Source organism: Theropithecus gelada, chromosome 3, assembly GCF_003255815.1.
Source record: "Theropithecus gelada isolate Dixy chromosome 3, Tgel_1.0, whole genome shotgun sequence".
In the NCBI taxonomy this organism is placed as follows: domain Eukaryota; kingdom Metazoa; phylum Chordata; class Mammalia; order Primates; family Cercopithecidae; genus Theropithecus; species Theropithecus gelada.
The window spans coordinates 51,489,240-51,501,909 of record NC_037670.1 but is presented as its reverse complement, the minus strand read 5'-3'; the positions used below and the strand labels follow the sequence as shown (position 1 = coordinate 51,501,909).

Here is a 12,670-nt window from a genome sequence, read left to right as displayed (position 1 = left end):
CTAAAGTGCTGGGATTACAGGTGTGAGCCATTGTGCTGGCTTTATTTATTTATTTATTCATTTATTTAGAGGCAGAGTTTTGCTCTAACTGTTGCCCAGGTTGGAGTGCCGTGGTGCAATCTTGGCTCACTGCAACCTCTACCTCCTGGGTTCAAGTGATTTTCCTTCCTCAGCCTCCCCAGTAGCTGGATTACAGGTGTGCACTGCCATGCTCGGCTAATTTTTGTATTTTTAGTAGAGATAGGGTATCACCATGTTGGCCAGGCTGGTCTTGAACTCCGGACCTCAGGTTATCCACCCGGCTTAGCCTCTCAAAGTGCTGGGATTACAGGTGTGTGCCATCACGCTGGCTTTATTTTTATTTTTTGAGATGGAGTCTCGCTCTGTTGCCCAGGCTGGAGTGGAATGGCTCGATCATGGCTCACTGCAGCCTCCGCCTCAGCCTCCCGAATAGCTGAGACTATAGGTGCGTGCCACAGTGCCTGGCCCGAGTGGCTTTTTTATACCCACGTGAACAGTACTACATTACTAACAGAAAAGCATCGAGTGAGACTTTTCTTCCGAAACTATGTTCAGAGAGTGGCTGCGGTACTGCCTTGGCAATCTAGGGAATGTATCCTCACAGCATTTAAAAAAAAAAAGAAAAAAGCAGAATTTTTGCTTCCTCCCTGAGGATTGGGAATACGGAATGGTGGTTATAACGTAAAGGGAAAAGCATCTAGATGGAACAGTGAATTAATGGATTGCAACTATGTTAAAAGAGGCACAGGCCTCCCAGAATGAGGGAACACGGAAGGAAAATAGTGAATGTTGGCCCGTGTGAGAGGCAGCTGGAGCTCTTGCTGGTGGGAGTGTGAATTGGCTCAGTCACTTTGGAAAACTGAAATATTTACCAAGCTGAACATATGCAGATCCCGTGATCCAGCAACTTCACTTTTAGATATGTTATGGAGCCAACAGAAAGGCGCACATATGTCCACCAAGAGACACGTGCTGGAATGTTCATAACAGCGCCATGTGGAACAGGGAGGCGCTGGAACCCTCCCAGATGCCCCACAGCAGAGGGAGGAGGAGGTGGCGAGGACACAGTCACACAGCGGCGCCCGCTGCAGGGGCAGCCAGAGCCCTACAGCCACGTGCACGACAGGTCCCACAGCCTGATGCCGAGGGAAAGACGTCAGGAACAAAGGAACTGACTTGTCGAGTGCAGTTACATAATATAAAAACAGGCCAGGCGCAGGGGCTTCCACCTGTAATCCCAGCACTTTTGGAGGCTGAGGAAGGAGGATTGCTTTAGTTTGGGAGTTGGAGACCAGCCTGGGCAACATGGGGAAACCTCATCTCTACAAAAAATACAAAAATTAGCTGGGTGTGGTGGCGTGCATCTGTGGTCCCAGCCACACTCGGGAGGCTGAGGTGGGAGGATTGCTTGAGCCTGGGAGGTCAAGGCTACAGTGAGCTGTGGTTGCACCACTGCACTCCAGCCTTGGTGACAAGAGTGAGACGCTGTCTCAAAAACAAAAACCCCAAAATAGGCAAACCCCCAGCTTGAGAAGTCAGTGGTTACTCTTGGGGTGGTGGCTGACAGGGCCTGAGCGGGCATCCACGCTAATTCTGCTGTTGCTATCTGGGTGCCGTGGCACTGGTGTGCTCATATAGCAAACTCACTGAGCTGAGCAGTCGAGAAAGACCTGCCTGGAAACAGCACCCATCAGCTCTAGAACAGCACTCACTTTGAGAAGGGAAAGGGAGAGGAGGGGAATGACGTGTGTCTGTAACATTGTGTATTGTGTATTTTCACTGCAAATTTAATATCTCCATGACAGAAATGTATCTCTGGATACCATAAAAATGTTCACTAAGATTTTCTGCAAAGACAGTATCTGAATTTCTTTTTTTTTTTTTTTTTAACAGTCTCCCTCTGTCACCTAGGCTGGAGTGCAGTGGTGCGATCTCGGCTCACAGCAACCTCAACCTCCGCCTCTCAGGTTCAAGTGATTCTCCTTCCTCAGCCTCCCGAGTAGCTAGGATTACAGGCACACACCACCATGCCTGGCTAATTTTTGTATTTTTTGTAGAGTTGGGGTTTCACCATGGTGGCCAGGCTGGTCTTGAACTCCTGACCTCAGATAATCTGCCTGCCTCGGCCTCCCACAGTGCTGGGATTACAGGCATGAGCCACTCTGCCCCGCCAGTAACTGAATTTTGAATTGTAGGCTCCATGGATGGTCCAGAACACATGACACCACCCCCAGTGTGTTCAAAAGCACAGTGAACCACACAGCCACACTGAAGAGTGTAGCCAAGTCGAAGGGTTTTTCCCAGAACACCACAAAGCATAGTTTTGTTTGTTTGTTTGTTTTCCCCTGCTCGCCCAGGCAGGAGTGCAATGGTGCTATCCTGGCTCACTGCAATCCCAAAGTATTGGGATTATAGGCATGAGCCACTGCACCCAGCCTTTATATAGGGTTTTGTTGTTGTTGTTGTTGTTGTTTTTTATTTTTATTTTTATTTATTTATTTATTTTTTGAGACGGAGTCTTGCTGTCGCCCAGGCTGGAGTGCAGTGGCGCAGTCTCGGCTCACTGCAAGCTCTGCCTCCCAGGTTCATGCCATTCTCCTGCCTCAGCCTCCCGAGTAGCTGGGACTACAAGCGCCCGCCACCATACCCGGCTAATATTTTTGATATTTTTAGTAGAGACAGGGTTTCACTGTGTTAGCCAGGATGGTCTTGATCTCCTGACCTCGTGATCTGCCCGCCTCAACCTCTCAAAGTGCTGGGATTATAGGCATGAGCCACCATGCCCGGCCTTTTGTTTTTATTTTTTTTTGAGATGGAGTCTCACTCTGTCACCCAGGCTGGAGTGCAGTGGCGTGATCTCAGCTCACTGCAACCTCCACCTTCCAGGTTCAAGCGATTCTCCTGCCTCAGTCTCCTGAGTAGCTGGGACTACAGGCTCCCGCCACCATGTGTAGCTAATTTTTCTATTATTATTATTATTATTTTTGAGACTGAGTTTCGCTCTTGTTGCCCAGGCTGGAATGCAATGGTGTGATCGCTGCTCACTGCAACCTCCACCTCCCAGGTTCAAGTGATTCTCCTGCCTCAGCCTCCCTAGTAGCTGGGATTACAGGCATGCATCACCACATCTGGCTAATTTTTGTATTTTTAGTAGAGATGGGTTTTCTTTATGTTGGCCAGGCTGGTCTCGAACTCCTGACTCAATGGATCTACCCACTTCAGCCTCCCGAAGTACTGGAATTACAGGTGTGAGACACCCCGCCTGGACAATAATCACGTTTAATATTCTTTTCATCAATCTTTTTTTTATTTGAAACAGAGTCTTGCTCTGTTGCCCAGGCTGGATTGCTTGAGCTCAGGAGTTTGAGACTAGCCTGGGCAACATAGCGAGACCCTATCTCTATGAAAAATTATTATTATTATTTTTTTTTGTGAGACAGAGTCTCTGTTGCCCAGGCTGGAGTACAGTGGCATAATCTCAGCTCACTGCAACCTCCGCCTCCTGAGTTCAAGCAATTCTCTGCCTCAGCCTCCCGAGTAGCTGGGTTTACAGGCGCCCGCCACCACTCCTGGCTAATTTTTGTATGTTTAGTAGAGACGGGGTTTCACCATCTTGGCCAGGCTGGTCTTGAATTCCTGACCTTGTGATCCACCCACGTCGGCCTCTCAAAGTGCTGGGATCACAGGCATGAGCCACCTCACCCAACCAGAAAATTAATTTTTTAAAAATATAAAATTTAGGCTGGGCACAGTGGGTCATACCTGTAATCCCAGCACTTTGGGAGGCAGAGGCGGGTGAATCATGAGGTCAGGAGATCGAGACCATCCTGGCTAACACGGTGAAATCCAGTCTCTACTGAAAATACAAAAAATTAGCCAGGCGTGGTGGCGGGTGCCTGTAGTCCCAGCTACTCGGGAAGCTGAGGCAGGAGAATTGCTTTAACCGGGAGGCGGAGCTTGCAGTGAGCTGAGATCGTGCCACTGCATTCCAGCCTGGGCGACAGAGCGAGACTCCATCTCAAAAAAAAAAATTTTTTTATATATATATATAAATCTATAAAAAGTTTAAATAATAAAATAGTCTATATGGCACATTACAACTTTATGCACATGGAAATGGAAAGTAATCTGCAAAAATGAATATAGATGTATACAGGTTGTAGGGATGGAGTGACTTTATTTCAAAATATTTTAATGTTACATCACATTAAATAAGATATTAAAAATAAACCTTAAGGTTAATGAAATCAAAGCTATGAAAAGTTTCTGTTTAAAGTATACAACCTAGGCTGGGTGCAATGGCTCACGCCTGTAATCCCAGCACTTTGGGAGGCTAAGGTGGGCGGATCACGAGGTCAGGAGATTGACACCAGCCTGACTAACACAGTGAAACCCCATCTCTACTAAAAACACAAAAAATTAGCTGGGCGTGGTGGTGGGCGCCTGTAGTCCCAGCTACTCAGGAGGCTGAGGTAGGAGAATTGCTTAAACCCGGGAGGCAGAGGTTGCAGTGAGCCAAGATTGCACCATTGCACTCCAGCCTGGGCAACAGAGCAAGACTCCATCTCAAAAACAAAAACAAAAACCACACACAAAAAAGAAGAAATAAAGGCCGTGTTCAGAAACACCTGATTTCCATTCTGCTTCGTGGGAGGGGTTAGGACAAGTGATCTAATTCCTTCTCTCTCTGTTGCCCTATGACAAGGGCTTTCAAACTGTGGCCCCTGACCAGCGGCAGCATCTGGGAACTTGTTAGAAATGCAGATTCCAGACTGAGTATGGTGGCTCACGCCTGTCATCCCAGCACTATGGGAGTCTGAGGCGGGTGGATCACCTGAGGTCAGGAGTTCGAGACCAGCCTGGACAACATGGTGAAACCCCATCTGTACTAAAAATACAAAAATTAGCCGGGTGTGGTGGCGGGCACCTGTAGTTCCAGCAATTTGGGAGGCAGAGGCGGGTAGATTACTTGGGGTCAGGAGTTCAAGACCAGCCTGGACAACATGGTGAAACCCCATCTGTACTAAAAATACAAAAATTAGCCGAGTGTGGTGGCGGGCACCTGTAGTTCCAGCAATTTGGGAGGCAGAGGCGGGTAGATTACTTGAGGTCAGGAGTTCAAGGCCAGCCTGGACAACATGGTGAAACCCCATCTCTACTAAAAATACAAAATTAGCCGGGTGTGGTGGCACACGCCTGTAATCCCAGCTACTTGGGAGGTTGAGGCATGAGAACCGCTTGAACCCTGGACACTGAGGTTGCGTGAGCTGAGATTGTGCCATTGCACTCTAGCTCGGATGACAGAGCAAGACTCCGGCACCCCCTCCAAAAAAAGCAGATTCCCAGGCCCCACCCCAGCCCTCCTGTTGGAGAGACTCTGGGGGTGGGCCCAGCCCTCTGTGTTCGAAGGGGCCCACCAGGCAATTCTGATATGCACCCACTTTGGAGAATTTAACCCTGGGACGCTGTGCCATCCTCGCTGGTCCTGGTACCCCCTCCGTTCTAGGGAAGTCGCAGCTGGGGACAGCAGCCTTGTGTTGTGGAAGAGCATGGAACTTGGAGTTGGAATACGCATTCGGGTCCTCCCCACCACTACACGGGACGGTAGGAGCCACACTCGCGGTCTATTTGGGAAGGCCCATGCCCTGTCCTGGCTCTGAAAGCACCAGCACTGAAGCCCTCTCCACCGGCACCGGGAACCCCAGGGAGTGCCTGGGCTGCATGGACCCGGAGCTGGAGGTGTCTCCGAGTGCTCAGTGTAGCCCCACCGCTGGGTCAGCAGGAAGCGGTGTGTGGGCCAGTCTGGGGAGGGCTTGGCCTCCAGGCAACAGCTGCAGCTGTGCTGCTTGGGGACCTCCACTGTCTGTCCCGTGCGACCTGCGCCAAGGCTGTCGGAGCCTGTGACTTCTGCCGAGGTCAGCATTTGCAGAAGTTGTGCTCGGATGAAGGGGGAGCGTCTTTGCACAGGGTTCGTCGGCAAATGCTGTTTGTTTTTTTTTGAGATGGCGTCTTGCTCTGTTGCCCAGGCTGGAGTGCAGTGGCATGATCTCAGTTCACTGCAACTTTCACCTCCTGAGTTCAAGTGATTCTTGTGCCTCAGCCTCCTGAGTAGGTGGGATTACAGGCGCCCGTCACCATGCCCAGCTAATTTTTTTTTTTTTTTTTTTTTTTGAGACAGAGTCTTGCTCTGTCGCCCAGGCTGGAGTGCAGTGGCGCGATCTCTGATCACTGCAAGCTCCGCCTCCCGGGTTCACGCCATTCTGCTACCTCAGCCTCCTGAGTAGCTGGGACTACAGGTTTCCACCATCACGCCTGTCTAGTTTTTTGTATTTTTAGTAGAGATGGGGTTTCACCATGTTGGCCAGGATGGTCTTGATCTCCTGACCTCGTGATCTGCCCACCTTGGCCTCCCAAAGTGCTGGGATGACAGGCATGAGCCACTGCGCCCGGCCATGCCCAGCTAATTTTTCTGTGCTTAGTAGAGATGGAATTTCGCCAAGTTGGCCAGGCAGGCCTCAAACTCCTGACCTCAGGTGATGCACCTGCCTCAGCCTCCCAAAGTGCTGGGAATTCAGGCGTGAGCCACCGCGCCTGGCCAATCTTGTTTGTTTCTAAAGCTGTGGACTCTGGCGCGGGAGGCCCGAGGTGTTGGCTGTGAACAGAATGTGGCGCTCGCCTGCTCTGGGTCGTTACTGTCTGAGGTTCCTGGTGGAAGACACTGGGTGGGAGACAGGGGTGCGTGTGTTTGAAGTTTCGTTGTCTTCTGATTTGTGGATAACTCACTTGGAGATCCACAACCTCGTGAGGCTGAAAGGATCTTGAATATTGCTTGTGGCCTCTTTTCCCTTTTTTTGTTGCAAAGAGGGGTCACAGTAGGCCAGCGGCTGACGTGGGCCTGACTCTGCCCCTCACCGCGTGCCTGGTTCCTGTGACGTCTGCCCAGCCCCCTCTCACAGCCACATCTTTCCTAGTGGAGCATCCACATGTGATCCCCATGCATCGTGTGGAAGGCACCGATTTGTGAGCCAGTCTGGGGAGCTGACCGCCACCGAGAACTTGCTGAGAGGGGAATATCAGTCTGAGTTTTAGCGGGTAGATTTACAGAATCTTTTCGGATTGGAGCGTGGTAAATCTGGAAGGAAGTCAGGGACATTTATTGAATGTTTTCTATTGGCGAGTTATTTTCAGCTCTCCTTCCTCACTGAATTCTGAGGCCCTCGGCCTGGGATCTGAGGGGCCGCTTCCCTCCCGGGGTCTCCCAGATAGCGAGCAGCACTTCAGGGGCAGGACTTCCAAGTCCACGTTCCGGGTTGGGTCTGAAGCCCACAGTAAAGCAGTTTGGTGCCAGAAGGGTTGGAGTGGGGAGGGATGCCGTTCAAGGGGCCTGCTGGGGGTTGCTGCTGTATCAGGACATAGATGGCGATGGCCAGGCCAGGGGGTTGGGCATCCTTACGCCCACCACACGGATTTGAACAGTAAGCTCAGAGGTGGCTGCGAGCTAGGCCACACAGCTAGGAAATGATGGAGGCTGGACTTCAGCCAGGATCTCTCTGCGCCAGATCCCATCCTGCGTCCACAGCTTTTCCAACCCGGGCCCAAGCTGGCCTCTCTCGTCTGATCTGTTTTCTGTCTGTGGGACTGGGTTAGTGTAGGGTGTATCGTCCAGGCGCTGTGTCTTATGGGCTGTGTGCGTAGCTTCAAGGGGTGTCAGTTTGATGAGAATGTTGAAGTCCCATTCGTGAGCGTTAACATTTATTCCCGCAGACAGCCAGGCTCTTCCTCCTGGGGTTTCTGCCCTTTGTGCAGTGCGTGGTCCGTCACCTGGCAGTGTACCCTGTTTGAAATGATGTTTTTTTTTCCTTTTCTTTTTAGAGACAGGGTCTTACTCTGTCACCCAGGCTGGAGTGCAGTGGCCCAATCTCGGCACACCGCAGCCTTGAACTCTTGGGCTCAAGCAATCCTCCTGCCTCAGCCTCCTGAGTAGCTGGGACTACAGGTTGCACCACCATGCCCGTAATTTTATTTTTTGTAGAGATGGCATCTCTACAAAAGACCAGGCTGGTCTTTAACTCCTGGGCTCAAGCGATCCTCTTGCCTCAGCCTCCCAAAGTGCTGGGATTGTAGGCACTAGCCATCGTACCCGGTCTTTTACTTTCTTTTTCTTAATTAAAATTTATTTTGAAAATATGGACATGTGGCCGGGCATAGTGGCTCATGCCTGTAATCCCAGCACTTTGGGAGGCCGAGGTCGGTGGATCATTTGAGGTCAGGAGTTTGAGACCAGCCTGGCCAACATGCTGAAACCCTGTTTCTACTAAAAATAAAAAAATTAGCCGCGCATATTGGTGCACGCCTGTCCTCCAGGTTACTCCGGAGGCTGAGGCAGGAGAATCGCTTGAACCCGGGAGGTGGAGGTTGCAGTGAGCCGAGATCGTGCCACGGCACTCCAGCCTGGGCAACAGAGTGAGACTCTGTCTCTCAAAAAAAAAAAAGGTATGGGTATGCTAGTTTAGTAAACTGACACTTGAAAGCGTAGCTTTCTAATGATTGGAACTTGTACACAGAAGCGGTTAAGATGTTTGAGAGCAATCGAGAGTTGAAGAAGTGTCTGATTTAAAATGTGTTTTTTGAGCTCTTTCAGATTCTCATGCAATCAAAGTTCAAATTCTTCACCAGCATGTGACCACTTGGTAATCATTACTGAGTTTACATTCTTGGAAGATTATCTTTTTTTTTTTTGAGACGGAGTCTGGCTCTGTCACCCAGGCTGGAGTGCAGTGGCCGGATCTCAGCTCACTGCAAGCTCCGCCTCCCGGGTTTATGCCATTCTTCTGCCTCAGCCTCCGGAGTGGCTGGGACTACAGGCGCCCGCCACCACGCCCGGCTAGTTTTTTGTATTTTTTAGTAGAGACGGGGTTTCACCGTGTTAGCCAGGATGGTCTCGATCTCCTGACCTTGTGATCCGCCCATCTCAGCCTCCCAAAGTGCTGGGACTACAGGCTTGAGCCACCGCGCCCAGCCTATCTTATTTTAATGATCAGGAAAATCATACAAATTAATACATGCTTAATAGAGAAAACTTAAACTTTTTTTTTTTGGAGACAGAGTCTCTGTTGCCCAGGCTGGAGTGCAGTGGCGTGATCCTCTGCTTCCTGAGTTTAAGCAATAATTCTCCTGCTTCAGCCTCCTGAGTAGCTGGGATTACAGGTGCGCATCAACATGTCAAAAAAAAAAAAAAAAAGGCCGGGCGCGGTGGCTCAGGCCTGTAATCCCAGCACTTTGGGAGGCCGAGACGGGCGGATCACGAGGTCAGGAGATCGAGACCATCCTGGCTAACACGGTAAAACCCCGTCTCTACTAAAAAATACAAAAAACTAGCCCGGCACGGTGGCGGGCACCTGTAGTCCCAGCTACTCGGGAGGCTGAGGCAGGAGAATGGCGTGAACCCAGGAGGCGGAGCTTGCAGTGAGTTGAGATCCGGCCACTGCACTCCAGCCTGGGTGACAGAGCGAGACTCCGTCTCAAAAAAAAAAAAAAAAAAAAAACCAAACCAAACTTTTTTTTCTATTTAGAACTCACTCTGTATTAAAAACTAAACTGACTTTTTACATATGATTCCTTGTTTTGGTTTCTTCTTTGCAAGCTGGGTGTAGGATCTCTGATTTGCTTTTGCCACTTTGTGCAGGATGCACGGTGACTTCTTGTCCGTAAGGTGGCTGGAGTTTTCTGGCTTAATTCTTCCGTGCGTATGGTTGGGAGTCCTAGCTATAAGCAGGTCGTGTGAGCGAGTCTGGTGTTGACTCTGTAGTGAGAGTGAGTGAGTCTAGCGTCGACTCCGTAGTGTGAGGGAGCGAGTCTGGCCTCGGCTCCGTGGTGTGAGTGAGTGAGTGTGGCTGGCTGAAGATGGGACCTGCTGCGTGACATGGCCAGAGTCCACGTGCTGAGCTAGCACAGAGCAGAGGGAGGCTGCGCTTTTCAATTTATTTTATTTTTTGTACAGACAGGGTCTCACCATATTGCCCAGGCTGGTCAAGTGATCCTCCCTCCTCGGCATCCCAAAGTGCTGGGATTACAGGGGTGCACCACCGTGCCTGGCCAAGGCTCCATTTTTTGAGCAGCTGTTCTCACTGGTCATTCGCCCTCTCCACTGCAGATCAGCCGACACCCCAAGCCATCGAGCCCCAGGCCATCGTGCAGCAGGCCGCAGCCCCCAGTCGAATGCAGATGCCGCAGGGGAACCCACTGCTGCTGTCCCACACCCTGCAGGAGCTGCTGGCCAGGGACACTGTGCAGGTGGAGCTCATTCCGGAGAAGAAGGGCCTCTTCCTGAAGCACGTGGAGTATGAGGTTTCCAGCCAGGTAACCGGCAAATTGTGTGTATGTCAGGGCAGGATGGGGAAGAAAGGGTCGCATCTCAGCATCTCAGGGCAGGAGTGGTGTGACAGGAGAAGGCTGAAGGGTGAGTCTGTGCGACTGGCTATAGGCAAGATCCAGAACTCGCAGCAGGGTCAGACTGTGGAGCCGACTTTTCCACACCTTTTTTCCTTGCACCTCGCTCTGGCCCAGCCATGTCCCCACCTGGTCCAGTTCATCCTCCCCACCACTGTGCTCTGCAGTCTTGTCTTTTCTTTTCTTTTCTTTTCCTTTCTTTTCTTTTTTCTTTTCTTTTTCTTTTTCTTTTCTCTTCTCTTCTCCTTTTTCCTTCCTTCCTTCCTCCCTTCCCCACTTCCCTTCCCTTCCCTTTCCCTTCCCTTCCCTTTCCCGTTTCCTTTCCCCTTTCCCCTTTCCTTTCCTTTTTTTTTTTTTTTTTTTTGAGACGGAGTCTCGCTCTGTCACCCAGGCTGGAGTGCAGTGGCTGGATCTCAGCTCACTGCAAGCTCCGCCTCCCAGGTTCACGCCATTCTCCTGCCTCAGCCTCCCGAGTAGCTGGGACCACAGGCACCCGCCATCATACCTGGCTAATTTTTTGCATTTTTAGTAGCGACAGGGTTTCACCATGTTAGCCAGGACGGTCTTGATCTCCTGACCTTGTGATCCGCCCGCCTCGGCCTCCCAAAGTGCTGGGATTACAGGCATGAGCCACCATGCCCAGTCTTGTGTTTTTTTTTTTTTTTTTTTAATTACAAACGGAGACTTGCTGTGTTGTCTCAGCTGGTCTCAAACTCCTGGGCCCAAGCATTCCTCTCACATTGGCCTGCCAAAGTGCTTGGCTCACAGGCATGAGCCGCTGCACCTGGCCTTAAGGACGAGCGAGCAGGTCTCCCTACCCTGCCGTCTGCTCTGCTCTGCTTCATTGTGTTCCAGAGCCTGTGGCCACACGGTTCAAATGGTTGTCAGTAAAGGACGAAGGGGGTCAGAGAGGGGAGGATTCCCTTCGAGGACCGTGTCAAAGCCGCCTTGCTGTCTGGCATTGCCGTGGTTCCTGGCCCTCTGGGCCACAGTCGGAGATGTGGACCAGCCGGTGGGATGCTTCGGGGGAGCGGAGCGAGCCAGCCCTTCCTTCTGGGGCCCGGCAGCCTGGGGGCGAGGCAGCTGTGAGGGTGTGGGACGTGCTGTTCCCTGCCAGGAGCCAGCAGCTGGCCTTTCTTCCAGTCTTACTAAGCTGCCCGTCCCTTAAGTAAATTCATTGCCACGCAGGTAGCATTTGTCAAGGAGGCAGTTTGGTCACCCCCGATGTGTGTGTAATGGGCCAGCCACTGACCAGGTGGGAAGCTGCTGTGCCTCATATCGTTTGCTTAATTTTTTTTTTTTTTTTAATTTTTTTGACACAAAGTCTTGCTTTGTCGCCCAGGCTAGAGTGCAGTGGCGCGATCTCGGTTCACTGCAACCTGCGTCTCTGGGGTTCAAGGGATTCTCCTGCCTCAGCCTCCAAAGTAGCTGGGACTACAGCTGCCCACCACCACACCCAGCTAATTTTTGTATTTTTAGTAGAGATGGGATTTTGCCATGTTGGCCAGGCTGGTCTCGAACTCCTGACCTCAGGTGATCCACCTGCCTCGACCTCCCAGAGTGCTGGGAATACAGGCAGGAGCCACCGCGCCCGGCCTAAGAGTTTAAAAGTTGCATTGCCATACACGAAGGCATTACAGGATTTCTTCGTTTAGTAAAGGCCTGGTGAGAGGAGATGCACGTGGTGCTGCTGTTTTCCTGGGCTCTGTTGAGGGGAAGTGATGAGGCGGCGTGGTTTCCAATGTCAGATCTAAGCACTGAACCTTCTCTTGCAGCGCTTCAAGTCCTCCGTGTACAGACGGTACAATGACTTTGTGGTCTTCCAGGAGATGCTCCTGCACAAGTTTCCCTACCGTATGGTGCCTGCCCTGCCACCCAAGAGAATGCTGGGAGGTAAAGCTGGGCGTGCTGCCCACCGGGGGTGGAGGGGGCATGCTGCCCACTGGGGGTGGAGGGCGTGAGCCCACCCTGTGGTCCCAGCTCAGGGATGGAGCCCACTGTAGACTAGGCAGGTGCAGGGCTGCAGGGAAACTCCAGCCTTTTGGCATCTGGGGCAGAGCTATGGCTTGAGTGCAGCCTTGGTGCAGGCAGGGAGACTGGCACCCGGCATCCTTGGCCCACTGGAGCCTTCAACTGGATGACCTGGATGACTGACAGGTGGGGAAGCCCTTGCTGTGCAGGTGTGAAAGAGAACCCCACT

The 12,670-nt window shown here is 51.5% G+C and overlaps 1 protein-coding gene across 1 annotated transcript in view; it reads left to right on the top strand.

Annotated features, from left to right (window-relative positions):
• Window positions 1–12,670, top strand: part of SNX8 (sorting nexin 8) — a 55,936-nt gene that overhangs the window by 24,468 nt on the left and 18,798 nt on the right. Inside the window, exons 2-3 of the mRNA XM_025378476.1 lie at window positions 10,175–10,380; window positions 12,246–12,363. Of these exons, the coding sequence (XP_025234261.1) occupies window positions 10,175–10,380; window positions 12,246–12,363 (324 nt within the window). The remainder of the gene's footprint in view (window positions 1–10,174; window positions 10,381–12,245; window positions 12,364–12,670) is intronic.